We start from the raw sequence: 16,325 nt of genomic DNA, 5'->3' as shown, positions 1-16,325 counted from the left end.
GGAAAGACTGACCACCAACAGGAAGATTCGAGTATATCTCACCTCCTACAAGAATGACATAATCCGATCGGCTTAGAGCGGTCACATGCCCATGGAGTATTTTTCATACACCCCGTGTAATTTCCATACTACCCGAGTAATCAAGTAGTCGGTTGAGATATAATCGCTAAACACCGTTAGTAACTGACGGTGTATGGGATATACAACCTCAGTACTTTAATACCATACTCGTGCTTCGCTCTCGTATGGTATGAAATTACAGAGGGTGTATATCCCATTCACAGTCAGTTACTAACGGTGTAACTAATAATGCCTCCTAAAACCTTTACTGGGGTATAGACAAGAAAGTGAACACAGGTATTTCATATTTAATATACAAAAATATACAAAAAATGTTTCACTCATGTGAAATAAATTAATTACAAATGCAAGTGTGTTAAAGTACAAAATTTTAACAAAGTAGCATAGGTACGATGAAAACAAAACAAACCCTCCAAAACAAACCGTTTTTTTTTCTTTTTCAGATACATATATATCTATTAAAAATTCATAGTTCCTGACAATTTCTGTCTTCCCAGAGTCCCGCTTAATAATTTTTTTAAATATTTTTTGCCCTAAGTGTTAAAGCGGGTATATACGATTATGTGTTTAATTGTAATATATTGATAAAATATGTTACAATAACATAAAATGGGCAAGAAAAATTATACATTAAAGCAGAATTTCATAAAATGCAGCAAAGACAAATTAGCGCCCCAATCCGATTGTGACGTAAATATTTTCCTACAATAACCGAAGCATTCGTCTTTGTATAAGGATCGGAGTTAGTGTTCGTGTGTCGTATGAATAGATATCGTTGCAGGAATTCAAATAAACCGTTACACTAAGTTTAGATTCACATCGTACATGTATGGTTTACATGCTGGCGAATTCGGCTGTACAGCCGTTTTCAATTTCAGAATTAAATATCTGGCTTATTTCGCATTTTTCGACACATGTTCTTCTTAACTTTTATTTTAATCTATATTGAAATATATATATAATAAGTTTTTTACACATTTTATATAAATTCATAAATATTTGACAAAAGCGTATATACCCGCTTTAAATAAGCATTATTACAAGGCTTAATTTAGTTGGGTTTCTTTCACTCTTCTTATGAAAGCTGCCAAGGTTTTGCCATTTTAAGTCTCACACAAACACACACACAATCCTGACTTTTTGACTATCTTATTTCATAAAAGTACACATTGTTATAAATGCCCAGCAACATGATAAAACCACTTGAGCTCGTGTCATTTTATAATCAGATTGGTGTTCAATGGATAAAAGCATTAAATAACTTCTTACTGTTAACATGAACAATTAATAGATTTCTGTTGCCACAACATACATTATAGGACACAGTTATGTTTATTTTAAGAGAAAATCTTTTAGTGAAGTATTCCATAAATATGATAACAGCTCTACAACAAAATACATGTATGTAGAAAAAAAGTACCCTATCGGCCTGATATATCTGTACAGCAATTGTTTTCTTTCTTTATAAACACACCTAAAAGGCACTTCTCCATTCGAGGCAAAATTACAAAATATCAGTTTTGTTCCAAAGTGCATTACACGTATATGCAAGTGAACAAAAAAAGAGCTCTGAAACTGAATACCGGTATTCAGCAAACATGAATGTTAGGATTATTGTATTGGATTTGTGCAATTAAGTACCTTGCAGAATTCCCAAATCTGAAGATTTCAAAATGCCAATGTTCCAAATTTCAGGGGTTTTGAGCCGACTTTTTCCTTTGGCGCGGTACTGGTACTTGTCAAATTAGGCACATAAAAAAAGCCGCTGTAAAGTACATATTCTTCTAAAGTAAAACAGATGGAGGCATAAGAACTTTAAAACAATTTATTTTAAAAGATCAATGCCTACTTTTTTGTAAGTATATTATAGCTTGATTTTTTATATTCCACCTATAAGTTATTCATCATGTCAAAACCACAAAAACATTCCATGTAAGATGTAAGTTAAAGTGATGCCATAACAAAACTAAATGCTGCACAGTTACCGTTTATTATGGAAAGAAAACAAGCAAAGGTCCATGGTTTAAACCTTTCATTAATGTAAGAGGAATGGCTTGTATTGTGGCATTAAAGTTGAACATAGCAGAAATAATATGTATTGAAAGTGTGAAATTTATAAACAATTAGGGTATGTTTGTTGTAACTACAGGATAAAATAATACATGTCTAAAGCAATAGATAACATGTACATGTGAAGAACACATAATCATAAAACAAATGAGCCTCGCTTTGTAAAAAGGGGGTTTTAAAATGCACAAGCATAAGTGTTGTCCCAGATTAGCCTGTGCAGTCAGCACAGGCTTGTTAGGGACAGCACTTTTCACTTAAACAGGATTTTTGTCTAGAACAGTCTTCCTTTAAACAAAAAATACAATAAAAGCGGAAATAGACGTCTCTTCTTAGCCTGTGTGGACTGCAGAGGCTAATCTGGGTTTGACACTTTAAGCACATGCATCAAACGCCCTTTTCGCAGACCAAGGCCTACAAGTAATCCACACTTATTTGCCAAGCTTGATTAACATTCACCTGATGCTTTTAATCAAAAACATTCCATTCAATTTAATTGATTCATTGTTATTACCTGTAAACATAATTCATAGCTATAAAATGTTACGATAAACATCCCTCATGTTCATACTTAATTTTTGATTGTTGAAAAATCAATATGCTATAAAATAAAATATATGAAGCATTTTAAAAGCATGGTTGACAAGGCTGGCCACCTTCCTTTTGCCAAATAATTCAATGACAACCATTCATATAAATCGCTCAAGATTCATACAACCTACAAATGAACAGAACTTCAATGCAGTATGGCAAACATGCCAATTTAACCATTCAACAGATGATCTGAAATTGCCTCTTAAAGCAGCATAACCGTTGCATACATTTTGACTCTAACACCATGACTGGCACTTACTGCCACTTCATACATCTTTTGCCCTTTTATAAAACAAGAGATACGCATTTTCCCTAATTTCCCTGGTGGTCATTTCGTAGTCAATGTTCACCTCCCATACCAGCTCATCGTCAAACTTGTACCATATTCCGTTTTCAGAAAGGCAGTAACAGATATAATGCCCAAAGTTGGTGGACTCGGCCCCCAGGTGAACACACACCCCGTACAAGTCATACTTCTTCACCCTCTGCCCAGGCGACATGTCCTCCCTATTTGTCACATTGTCATACACGATGCTTGTGAGATCGAGACCTTTCACTGGAATACTGACTGCCGAATTTATTTTCCGACTCTGCTGTGTGAACTGATTGTACGAAAATCTCATGAGCTGTATAACAAGACACTCTGGAAGCTGACGCAACAGGCACCGCCGTTCAATTTCTCGGATACTCCGCGAGGCGAACACAAACCTTGAACCTTCACCTACGGGTGTGGACGTCCGAAATACATTGTCATGAAAACCACTATCATTTAAGCCATCAGGTCGAGGTATGGGGGACATGCATGATGAATTAGACAACAATGTGGAATGAAATGCTGAGTCTACGCTGCCTTGCGAACTTTGCACAACTTTGGATCTCAAGTTTTTCTGATGCCCTGACGGAGGGCAGTGATTGGCTACTGAGTTTGTCTTGTTGCAATGACCACACTGAAAGCCCTCAGTCCCTGCTAGATGTTCAACATTGCAGAACTTTGTGAAGCAATCTTCCAGGTGGACAAGCCCTGAGAGATCCCGGGGACACACAATAGGTACGGGCAGTATGTTGAAAGTCTGTGTGGTCACGGTAAGATGGTTGTCTATAAGGCAATGGTAGGCCTCCACCAGCTGACCTGTAAACAGGTTGTCCACCACAGAGTGGTTGGACTGTTTGTAGGTCAGCCATTCTAGGTCCGACAGTCTCTGTATTGGCTCTGCATAGCTGTCGTTGTTGAGACCATTAGCTGAGTCAATCTGTGGAACAGAAAACTGCATTAACATTTGCCTTACTTATAACTGGTTGTTATACAGGTATTAAAGGACCATCACCATTTATGTTAACATGATATATTATTAAATTAACAGGTCAACAAAGTTTGGCAAGTAAAATTACTTGTGTTAAACATTAGCACCAGTCTGTGAGCACTCCACTGGTGGTTCATTTTCAGAATCAAAGCTTTTATTTAGAAAACATGTGTGTTACTTTATCCAGCTTCCATGTGTAACATTAAGAACAGAATTGCTTTTAGGATCAAATATTTAATTTTAATGAAATAATAGTATTCCGTTTTATATTAATTTACTCTTTTTACATTAGATAACAAGAATCACTCCCGTTAAAACCTTTTTAACACATTTGTTGTTTTTTAAACAAGTACAATTTACTGTTTCAAGATACCTTAATTGTGTCATAATCTTTCAACAAGGCATTAACTATTTAAACAGGAGAAAATAAATCAACAACAATAAATCAGTTACATTTTAAGCTGGACAATAACAATCGCTATTCAGAAAATAAACATTAAAAAACTTCTTTAAACAAGAAACCGTCTGAGACAGGTGATGCTCCCCAAAGGTTGTTTTTTTTTGTCACAATATTGCACTATATATTCCGATAAAAGGAAACGTCTTGAGGGGCATAACTTTGGACAAAATAATACAATGGATGGTTTAGCAACTTAAAAATTTCAAAATGCCATAACTCTCTAAATAAATCATCTAACCATAACCCACAAATAACATGCGCATCTCCTCAAGGTAGTTAAGCTTCCCATAAAGCTTCATTGAATTCCAGTCAGTAGTTGGGGAGAAATAGCCCGGACATGAATTGCACTATATGTACGGTTTATAGAAAATTTCAAAGGGCCATAACTCTGTGAAAACTCATCCGACCTTAACCAGCTGATAATATGCACATCTCCTGTTGGTAGTGAAGCTTCCCATAAAGTTTCATTGAATTCTGGTCATTAGTTGCTGAGAAATAGCCCGGACAAGAATTGCACAATATGTAGAGTTAATGGAAAATTTCAAAGGGCCTAGGTTTTTACACTATATTATCCAAGTTATTTCTTTTTACATACTAAGTTTTCCCTAAAGTTGTGAATTTGTTTCTATAAAATATCAAATTACTAGTCTGTGCTGAAAATCTGTGATAACAAATATATGTGACATGTTAAACTGTGATAATCAAGCAATATATTATATTATATTATAGTCACATTAAATCATATTTTAAGTGTGAGGCTGTTGCTGATCTGTTCCCTTAAAATCTAATTTGAGGTGATACGCTTCCTTAAGACAATTTTACATTGTTTCACTTTTGTGTTCATTTTCCTTGTCATATCATATTTTATATTATTTTATGGCAGTTTTTATACCATAGGTTTTGATCAGCAGAAATCTCACAAATGCCTTTAGTTAAAATTTGTTATGTAATTTTGAAAGATAACTTGTATATTATGTGTTTTAAAACCTGAATAAAAATCAATCAATCAATCATAACTCTGTGAAAAATCATCTGAACCCACTGATAATATGCACATCTCCTCTTTGTAGTGAAGCTTCCCATAAAGTTTCATTGAATTCCGGTCATTAGTTGCTCAGAAATAGCCCGGACAAAAATTGTGCACGGACGGACAGACGCACACAAACACACGCACGGACAGAGGAGGAGGCGACTATGATATGCTCCTCCCAAAATAAATTTTGGGGGAGCATAAAAAAAACTAGAAATTTTCATGTTAACAACAACATACACAAAAACAAAACCTACCTCCCTCCTGCATGCTTTCTTGAGATCACTTATCCGTCTGTCAGAGAGATCGCCATATATAAACTTCAACATCACTAAGTTTGAATCAGCTTCCACGTCTGCAAACAGAGCGTTAATGTAATTATTAGACAATGGGATTGGCTAAAACACCATGCAGAAGGAATTTCAACTTTCATTTTTACGCCTATTGGCGACCCCCACCTTTTCAGTATTTCCTGTTAAGAAGACGCATACTTTCTACATAATCTAAGGCCCAAACTAACATTTTATGGGCCAAAGGCTTGTGGGCTCCTGCTTACTTACATCCTTAGTTCAAACCAATGATAAATATTCAAACTGGATTTACATGTACATAGTTACATAAGTTTATTCCATCGGCACACAATGCTGGCACAGTCAGATGAATATTTAATATAACATGTTTAATGATTCAATTAAATTTTTGGCCAGGGCTATTACTGCTTAAAGCAAATGTTGCCGAATCAGACAGTTTTTAAATAGTGTTATATATTATACATGTAGATACATTTATAATATATGTATTGAAAATGGATAATGTTAGCCTCAAAATTTATTTTACAACTTAGCAACAAAACCAACTTTAGAAGTTTAACTTCTATGTTGCTTCAGATGGCAACTTGATGTTTGGCATGCATGTGTATCTCATGGAGCTGCACATTTTGAGTGATGAAAGGTCAAGGTCATCCTTCAAGGTCAAAGGTCAAATGTATAGCTTCAAAGCAGCGCAGAAGGGGCCATTGTGTTTCTGACAAACACATCTCTTGTTATGAACATTTTTTGAAACCTAAATGCGAAAGTGTGACGGAAAGACAGACGGTCCGATCACTATATGCCCTCCTTCAGGGGCATAAAAACAATTCATCAAGTATGCCTTCAATAGTCATATGAATATTTATCACTATTCAAACAGCTGCAAAACGGTTCCTTTAAAAATCATGGCAAAAACTGTGGCAAATGAAAAGCCAAATATGTTCCTGTGAAAGCATTCCTGAGATTAGATGCAAAAGAAACACATTTGCAACAGCTTTAACAACAAATATCAGTGATTTTTTTCAACTTTACAGTTTACAGCCTGTGCCTTTGTGATTCAGAAAAAAATGTGATACAGTGATAGACCATGAAAGTGGAAAAAAATAAACATTATTAAACGATTATAAATAACAGTATACTATACCATTTGTTTATAAGTGCATGTTTAACTGCTGTCTAAAATTTATATTATAAAGTGATATGAAACTAAATTGCTGTATAATAAACTCAATAAACCAATTATTGAATTTATTGACAAAGTTTGCCATACAGTGTTTTTTCCGTTAATTCGGTATTCAGCCCCATTCCAAATTGAAAAAAAAAAATTTCCCCCAAATGTGACCTTAAAATTCCCAATTGAAGATTTCAAAAAAAATCAATTAAAAAGATATAGATTTGTTTTCAACATTTTTTTTTATCTCCCATCAACCCATATCAGTTCAACCTTATTAACAAGAGTTCCGCGGTCGGAGATGACCGCATTGAAGCCGGATTTTTTATTTAAATGACAGGAAAGTACCTTTCGTGTTTTTGTCAATGCAATACTTAAATTACTGAAATATTGTTCAAAGGTCAAAATGAAATGTAAGTACTTTTCAAGGCATGAGCAAACCTTGTGTTATGTTTTGAATGCATGCATATACATGAACAACAATAACATTTAAGGTCACAAATATGAACTTGAATTGACAATTAGGAAAGTTTGATCTCAATTTTTTTATTAGCAAATTAGTAACATATTGTTTGAAGTTTCCATCAATTTCATTATCAAATGTACATGGAATAAGAACTTTAACATTTTTACCTACCAAAGTTATAAGAACTTTAACATTTTTACATTCAAGGTCACAGTGACCTTGACCTTAGAATGAATGACCTTGAAATGACCAGTGGTCATCTAAGTGTGCTTGCAAACCTTCATGTCAAGTTTGAAAACTCTATGTCCAAGCATACCAAAGTTATAACAATTTTAACATTTTAACATTTAAGGTCACAGTGACCTTGACCTTCAAATGAATGACATTGAAATGACCAGTGGTCATCTTCTAGTACTGGCCAATCTTTATTTCAAGTTTGAAGACTCTAGGTACAAGCATACCAAAGTTATAACATGAAATAAGAACTTTAACATTTTTACATTCAAGGTCACAGTGACCTTGACCTTCAAATGAATGACCTTGAAATGTCCAGTGGTTACTTACTAGTTCTGGCCAACCTTCATGTCAAGTTTCAAGACTCTAGGTCCAAGCATACCAAAGTTATAACAACTTTAACATTTTTACATTCAAGGTCACAGTGACCTTGACCTTCAAATGAATGACCTTGAAATGACCAGTGGTCATCTGTTAATCCTGGCCAACCTTCATGTCAAGTTTGAAGACTCTAGGTCCAAGCATACCAAAGTTATACCATGAAATAAGAACTTTAACATTTTTACATTCAAGGTCACAGTGACCTTGACCTTCAAATGAATGACCTTGAAATGACCAGTGGTTACTAACTAGTTATGGCCAACCTTCATGTCAAGTTTCAAGACTCTAGGTCCAATCATACCAAAGTTATAACAACTTTAACATTTTTTATATTGAAGGTCACAGTGACCTTGACCTTCAAATGAATGACCTTGAAATGACCAGTGGTCATCTGTTAATCCTGGCCAACCTTCATGTCAAGTTTGAAGACTCTAGGTCCAAGCATACCAAAGTTATACAATGAAATAAGAACTTTAACATTTTTACATTCAAGGTCACAGTGACCTTGACCTTCAAATGAATGACCTTGAAATGACCAGTGGTTACTAACTAGTTATGGCCAACCTTCATGTCAAGTTTCAAGACTCTAGGTCCAAGCATACCAAAGTTATAACAACTTTAACATTTTTTATATTGAAGGTCACAGTGACCTTGACCTTCAAATGAATGACCTTGAAATGACCAGTGGTCATCTGTTAATCCTGGCCAACCTTCATGTCAAGTTTGAAGACTCTAGGTCCAAGCATACCAAAGTTATACCATGAAATAAGAACTTTAACATTTTCGAGCACGCCGCCCGCCCCCCCCGCCCGCCCCCCCCGCCCCCCCCCCCGACAACATCAATCTATAAGCCGAGATTTTTTCGAAAAAAATCCGGCTAAAAATAATACTGAAAAACACTTCTATTCTGAATAAGAAGCATGTTTAGCAAAACAGCAAAAACAATAATTATCTAATTTTAGTTAAAATTTTTGGGGAAATTTTGGTAAGATTTTGGGTAAATACTTTTTGCCATTGAGAAACAGCCTTTTTTCTTTTTGCAATTGGGAAACAGCCTGTAAGAGGCTGTAATTTTGGGCAAAAAAAATCACTGAATATGTTTAATATAAAATGTATGTACACACCCTCTCCTGATAGTCTGTGTAAGGACTTTTACAATCTTGAAACATAAAAAGGCTGACTATAAAAATCAAACCTAAGAATACAGAACCAACAGTTGAACTTTAACATTTCAAATTAGCCTTGAACTGGGAAATCTGGTCTTAATGCATGTGCACAGTGATGTCCCAGATCAGACTGTGCAGTCTGCAATGGTTAATCAGGGATAACACTTTCCCCTTTATCAGAATTTGTCTTTCAAACAAATTTTCTTTAAACCCAAATTCTAGTTCAGAAGGAAAGTGTCGTCCCTGATTAGCCTGTGCAGAATCCACAACAATTTACACACATGAATTAAGAATAGTTTTTACAGAGCTTGGTACAAATGTACCAGGGCCCTCAATCTATTAAATCTGCCGCTGAAATTCGGCAGCAGTCCCCCACCTGAAAAGTATACTTTTTTCTCCTTTTGGGGTGAAAAATTCCCCCTAAAAAAAAAAAAAAATAATTTTTTTTTTAAAATAGAAAGATGTGTCTCATGATTATTATATCTCAATTCTATTTCAATTTAATCTTTGCAAACACTAAATTATGAAAAATGCAATGAATATAGTGCAAACATGTACAAATGTAATAATGAGAGAGTAAGTGAAAAAATCCCCAAAAAGGGAAATGCCGCGAAAATTCCCCCTCATAAGGGCTGCAGACCCCTTCCCCCAAATTAGTGTGAGTGCGCTGTGTACCTTTGTTAGGTGTCTTCTTTAAAGCATTATGCAATGATTCCATCAGCCACATAAAGAACTCGGCAGTGTCTTGCTGATACTGGCGGACGGTGGGTGCAACAACAAGTCCTGAATTCAACTGGGCAACAGCAGCCCGAAACTGTGTGGGATCCAACACACCATCCGCCTGCATTTTCTTGCACTGGTCCATTAGTTCTGTGAGTGCAGAAATCATGGCTGACTCGGCCGCTGAACAATCCTGCTCATGGTTTATTTCCCAGTACAATTTGTCCACAAGACCTGGTGTACGAGACAAGCATTGTATCACACAGTTCAAGAAACACAAGTTTTGCCCTTCGTTTCTTAAACCAGCTGGTTTCTGAGATTTGTCCTTGTATCCGAATGCCGACATGAATCTGTTGCGTATATTGGATTGAGTATTTGAAAAGGAGTACTGTGGACTCTCGCGTGACTCAAACGTCCTAAGAGGTCTACGTTTAAGATCAGCTCTCCCTAACCAGCTACTGACTGGTCTTATAGGAGAGCTATCAGGCTGAAAAATTGAGGCTTTTGAATTTGGTGTGCTTGAAAATGCTGGGCTAGACTCGTAGTTTTGTGAAGAGGAAGGCTCGAACGCCTTTGGTTTTTCAGTATTATTTTGTAAAAAATCAGGAGACACACTCATACCAGGGTTATTTATTGCACCGACAGATGGATTCATACCACCCACATTCTGCTGCGTCTCTGGGGCAGGATACGGTGGAACAAACATTTTGTTCATTGAAAACACAGGGTTGACAGGTGCGTTCATCTTTGCTTCTGATTTGCGAGTAATGAAGTCTGTTAGGCGGTTCAGCACAGGTTTGCTCACTGGAGCAGGCATGCTGATTTTCCGCCACATCTCCATACATTTCTGTTTTTCATTGATCAGCTGAACATTCTCTGTGTGATGCTGGTGTTCCTCCCATCGTTCAAACAGGTTGCGCCAGCAGGTTCTGAAAAGATCAAAACAGCTAAAGGAACAAAGGCCATAGGGGTGAACTTTAAATCTCAGGAAGTGTCAACATGAATTCACAATCAAGTTTGCACCATGTTGTACAGCATTTAAAAAAAGAAAATGACTACCAAACATCATGATATTATGAGTGTTTATTTTATGCTTTCCGGTGGTTTATAGAGAAATTTCAGTGAATTAAAACTGATAATTTCACTGTTTCAAAATTATCGATAATTTTTACTGTTTACTGTGAAATGACGTCATTTTTTTGACGAAATGACGTCATTATCCCCGCGAAATTCTTTCATTAAACTCTTTAACAATGTATATAAACTGTTAAAAAAGGCATAAAATAAAAAGAAAATTTGTTGGATTCGGTGGATTATTGCGCCACTCGTGAAAATATTATTTTCTATTATCACTTGTGAATTAAAATCGATAATCCACCGAATTAAACCATTATCCTCTATATAATATACATGTATGTAAAAATGTCTGTTGTCTTATGAGTCAACATCATTAATTACATTCTTATTTATTAAAAGAAAGTAATATATATGCAGTGTTCTGCCATGGATGCGCCCTTGCGTCATTGGCGCAAAAATAAAAGATTTGTCCCCACCCGTTTTCCGTATATGGGCCTGCGGGCGCAAACAAATTAAGAATAAAAACTAATCGATTCAATTTGTAAGTCAGTATAGTAATCGAGTGAATGTGTAACTAGAACGAATTATTTAATTGGACGTGACGTCATTTTGCAGCCAATGGTTAATTTACATTAATAACACTTTATTGCATTGGTAAGTTGAGATTATAACAACCAATCAGATATCAAGGAAATTTCCACACCTATCAAAATGGCGGAAAGTGACCGGCAGAAGAAAACAAACTCCATTTTAGTTTATTCCTCCAGCAAGTTAACTTAGAAAATATGACGATAATAATAACAACATCCCAACAGAATCTTCCCAAGTCCCAACATCCTTTAGCAATGACAAAAAAGTCTGCCCCTAAATGTACATTCCAAGCAAATTGGCTTTGAAAATTGTCTTTGTCACTGTTTGACATTAACAAAATGACATGCAGTTTGTGCAAATAGCACAAAAAAGAAAACGCCTTTACTATCGGTAATTCTCAATATCGAACAAGGACTTTGACACGCAATGCTGAGTCCAATGACCATAAATCTGTTCAAAGTTTTATAAATATGCTGACAATTGTTTGACAGTTTTAAAAAGTTTTAAAAATGTTCAAGTTTGAATTAGAAAGTTACATCTTGTGGACTGGCTCACAGTACGAAGAAATCAAGCAAATTTAAGTGTGCAAGTAAAAGGTAATTAGTTTCTGAAAATTTAATTCTGCTTCAAATATATTTCTGTGTCCCCAGATTTTTCCTTTTTGTCCCCACTTTTTAAACCCTAATGTGTCCCTGTCCCCAACAGTAAAGATTCACGGCAGAACACTGTGTATGATATTAGGACAAAACAATTCTTTTAAAAAATGATAAAACATTGAAGAATAAAGTTCTGAAGAAGTTGCACTAGAAATAAGTGTTAAATGAAAATAATGTTTTGCTGTGAGCTCAAATACACATTTATATGCAAAAGGCATTAACTTTTGAGAAATCTGGATTATTTTGTCCACATTTCTTATTACAAGACCCTTATGCACAACTTGTTGGTACTACACCAAATAACAGTTAATGTGCTGGTATTGGCATACACTTGGTAGTTTGGAATTTCATCCAAGTTTAAATTTATAAAATAGTAGCCTTTTTCAGATAGTTAATATATTTTATTTATCATTCCTGGTTCAAATTTTTTATTGGTTACCAATTGAGAAAATTAAATGCTGTCATTAAAATTGTTTTTAGACATGCTTTTTAGCATAACATTAAATCAGACGGTCATGTGCCAAGATTTCATATATGTCTCACTATCAATTAATTTAAAGCCCGGTTTTCCCCAAGTACAACACAATTTTAAAAATTTCAATAATCAGATTGACACAAAATTTCAGCCTCAAAGGTTTTCATTACCTGATTTTAATTTTCCCAGCCAGTTGGGTGTACATCAGAGTGGTCAGGGTGAGTGTTAGACCAACATAGGGAGTGTGGTCCAGCATGTATATCAACAGACATACAACACCAAGTGCAAGGGATTCCATCAGCCATATTGTTCGCTTCTCCTCTTCAGTTCTAGGGAAGAACAACAACAAATAAGTACATGTATTAACTACATTTTTTTTTTCACATGACTTGATGCAAACACTAGAAATAATCAAGAGCTGTGTTTGTGAAACACAATGCCCCCAGTGACCTTGACCTAGTGACATCAAACCATGTTTGAATGTAGGTCTCAATGAGACGCAGCTTGAATAGCGAATTGTATTGTGACCTTGTCAGGGCTATAGATAACTTTTGGGGTATATTGGGTAATCACACCTGTTTTTGACAGCAATAGGGTTTTTGTTAATTCAATAGTTTAAGCAAAAATGTCCACCTCTAATTTTGAGCTTAATTGGGTTCTTCACCCCCGATTTGTTGACTCAATTGGGTAATTTAGGGAATGACATACATAATATAACTAGGCCTAAAAGTTTTTGAGTTATCATCAGAAAACCATTTTACTGTTTAGATTCACTGTGACCTTGACCTTTGACCAAGTGACCTGAAAATTGATAGGGGTCATCTGCCAGTCATGGTCAATGTACCTATGAAGTTTTTTAATCCTAGGCATAAGCATTCTTGAGTTATCATCAGGAAACCATTTTACTATTGAGTCACTGTGACCTTGACCTTTGACATAGTGACCTGAAAATCAATGGGGGTCATCTGCCAGTCATTATCAATGTTCCTATAAAGTTTCATGATCCTAGGCGTAAGCATCCTTGAGTTATCATCCGGAAACCATTTTACTATTTTGAGTCACTGTGACCTTGACCGTTGACCTTGTGACCTGAAAATCATAAGGGGTCATCTGCCAGTCATGATCAATGTACCTATCAAGTTTCATGATCCTAGGCCTAAGCATTCTTGAGTTATCATCCGGAAACCATTTTACTATTTTGAATCACTGTGACCTTGACCTAGTGATCTGAAGATCAATAGGGGTCATCTGCCAGTCATGATCAATGTACCTATGAAGTTTCATATAGGCCTAAGCGTTCGTATGTTATCATCCGGAAACCATCTGGTGGACGGACCGACCGACGGACCAACATGTGCAAAACAATATACCCCCTCTTCTTCGAAGGGGGGCATAAAAAAAAACTACAGTAACAATGGTTACTGTATTATTTATACAAACAGAATTCAAAAAGGTACATGTACATAACAACAAACAATTACTGAATTTCTTATCAATGTTCATTCATTTTTGCGCTGAATAAAACCGAGTTCGTGAAAATCGCTGCACAATTGGTGAAGTTATGGCTGTTCAAAGCGATGCACCCCATTTCCGGGTCATTTTGAGTTGAAGACCTTGAAAATGAAAGTAGAAATCGGATGGGTCTACAAATAATTACAATAATACCCCAAAGATTGATAACCGCTAGAAAGACTGCCTTCTTTTGTTCATAGGACGGCATATAAACTTTCCGGATACATTTGTATACAGAAAATAACCAGTCTAAAAAATTCTCCCGGCGTTCGTAAGAATTGCGTTTCTTGATGTATTTTTTACGGGAATTACGTTATTAAATTTGTATTTGTGTTTTTGTTCGCTTTATTTAAAATCTAACTACGTTTTTGGTTATTTTAATTGCGTAATAACGCAAATACGCTTGTTATCTATACCCCTGCCGGGGCAATTGCAATTTACCGGCACGTTAAAGAACTGAAAAGCGTACCCTGACCCGCAACACCTAATAATCCCTTTATCCTATACATTTCCTAAGTACCGAGCGCTACCAACCCAACCCCCACTTTGTCAATAGTGGTAAACAACTGCGTACCGGTAAAGTGCAATCTAGCCGCCCTGCCTTGTAAAACATTATTTATGTAGTATTCTATGAAGGTCGGGACAAATTGTGTCACATCAGGACACTGGGACAAACACACCAAAAACAGGACTGTCCTGCCAAGATCGGGACGTCAGGCATGTATGGCTAAAGAGCTAGCCAAACAGCACGGCTGTTTGAAGTGACCTTATTTTGGGGCAATTGCTCTTTACCGGTACGCAACACTTAACACCAAACAGCATACCCTAACCCTTAACACCTACAACATAACAACCAACGCAACACCTTATAATCCTTTTTATCCATTATATTTCCCAAGTATCTGGGGCTAACGCCTCCAAACCCCCGCTTTGTCAATAGTGGTAAACAACTGCGTACCAGTAAAGTGCAAATCTAACCCTTATTTTACTTCACTAGCCAGAAATATCTCGAGAGAATTTTTTTGGTCTTTTTCAGCATTTGGGTGTTTGGGTTCCAGATCTACACCAGATCCTATTTTGCTATATATTTGCATTATAATGAACCATCAAATTGGGGTTATTAGTCTTCTATGAATAAAATAAAATCGAAATGTCACATGTTTTCGCGACGAAATAATTTAGTATAAAGTATACACGTTTATGAAATGAAATGATGAATAACATGTAAATCACAATAATCTGATTATTTAATATAATGAATGAAGCAAGTATTCGCTATATAAGCGCTACCTTGCTTCTTTTAAAGGAGTTTTGGCCACCGCGTCGACAAGGACGAAAAAAACAAAGTCGACGATCGAATCGACAAGGAATTTATAAATGGCTCCAAAGAGCCAAAGCATGATTGCGATCGTCGTCTCCCACAAGACGTTATATTTGTGAAATTATCCGAAAATCGGTTAATTGTTATTTCGTCGAGTTTTTTTCGAATTATGGCGTTCAATGAGCATGCGCAATTCTCAATATGTAGTGCCTCAAAGTAACAATAAGGCGAAAGATTCTCGACAAAGGCTACACGCAACTAAACTTTTTTTTAAATCCAAACAGACTAAAGACTCGAAGATGTTAACTACCTAAATAGCAAACGGTAACCATTTCCTCAACAGGCGAAATCATTCTACAAATCAAAAGATTTCTGTTATTTTATGCCACGATACACATAATTCCAGACAATATACCACATACAATTTTTAAAACATGCGCTAAAGATCTTGCACCTGGTATATGTTCAATCTTCCAAACATCAGTAAATAGTGGCGACCTACCATACGACTGGGTTAATGCGAATGACACACCGATATTCAAAAAGGGGACGTACATCTCGCTGAAAACTTCAGGCCAGTATCAATAACATCCGTACTGTGTAAAAACCTTGAACATATCATTTGTAAGCACTTACTGAACCATCTCGAGAGAAATAATATTCTTACAAACCTGAATCATGGATTTCGATCAGGCTTCTCGTATGCGACCCAAT

General features: G+C 35.9%; 3 protein-coding genes and 1 long non-coding RNA gene across 5 annotated transcripts in view; 2 read left to right on the top strand and 2 right to left on the bottom strand.

The window, feature by feature from the left end:
- LOC127859568 (mucolipin-3-like) overlaps positions 1 to 16,325 on the top strand; it is a 297,009-nt gene that overhangs the window by 78,458 nt on the left and 202,226 nt on the right. The gene's annotated exons all lie outside the window — the stretch shown is intronic.
- Positions 1 to 16,325, top strand: part of LOC127859558 (uncharacterized) — a gene marked incomplete in the record, with an annotated part of 282,340 nt that overhangs the window by 203,664 nt on the left and 62,351 nt on the right.
- On the bottom strand, positions 357 to 15,804 carry LOC127859507 (uncharacterized). Its single transcript, XM_052397006.1, has 5 exons — positions 15,581 to 15,804; positions 12,949 to 13,107; positions 9,935 to 10,908; positions 5,791 to 5,888; positions 357 to 3,992 (listed from the first exon to the last, which is right to left on the bottom strand). Exons 1-5 carry the CDS (start codon positions 15,688 to 15,690, stop codon positions 3,009 to 3,011), a joined length of 2,325 nt encoding a protein of 774 aa, XP_052252966.1. The 5' UTR covers positions 15,691 to 15,804; the 3' UTR covers positions 357 to 3,008.
- Positions 7,891 to 8,876, bottom strand: LOC127859866 (uncharacterized). 2 transcript variants are annotated; one of them, XR_008039502.1, is made up of 3 exons: positions 8,765 to 8,876; positions 8,464 to 8,618; positions 7,891 to 8,317 (listed from the first exon to the last, which is right to left on the bottom strand). It is a non-coding gene; the product is annotated as an uncharacterized LOC127859866 (long non-coding RNA). The 2 variants fall into 2 exon arrangements; XR_008039504.1 differs by lacking the exon at positions 8,464 to 8,618.

The sequence above is a fragment of the Dreissena polymorpha genome, chromosome 1 (genome assembly GCF_020536995.1).
Source record: "Dreissena polymorpha isolate Duluth1 chromosome 1, UMN_Dpol_1.0, whole genome shotgun sequence".
In the NCBI taxonomy this organism is placed as follows: domain Eukaryota; kingdom Metazoa; phylum Mollusca; class Bivalvia; order Myida; family Dreissenidae; genus Dreissena; species Dreissena polymorpha.
The sequence above is the reverse complement of the archived record's forward strand: the minus strand, read 5'-3'. Positions and strand labels throughout refer to the sequence as shown.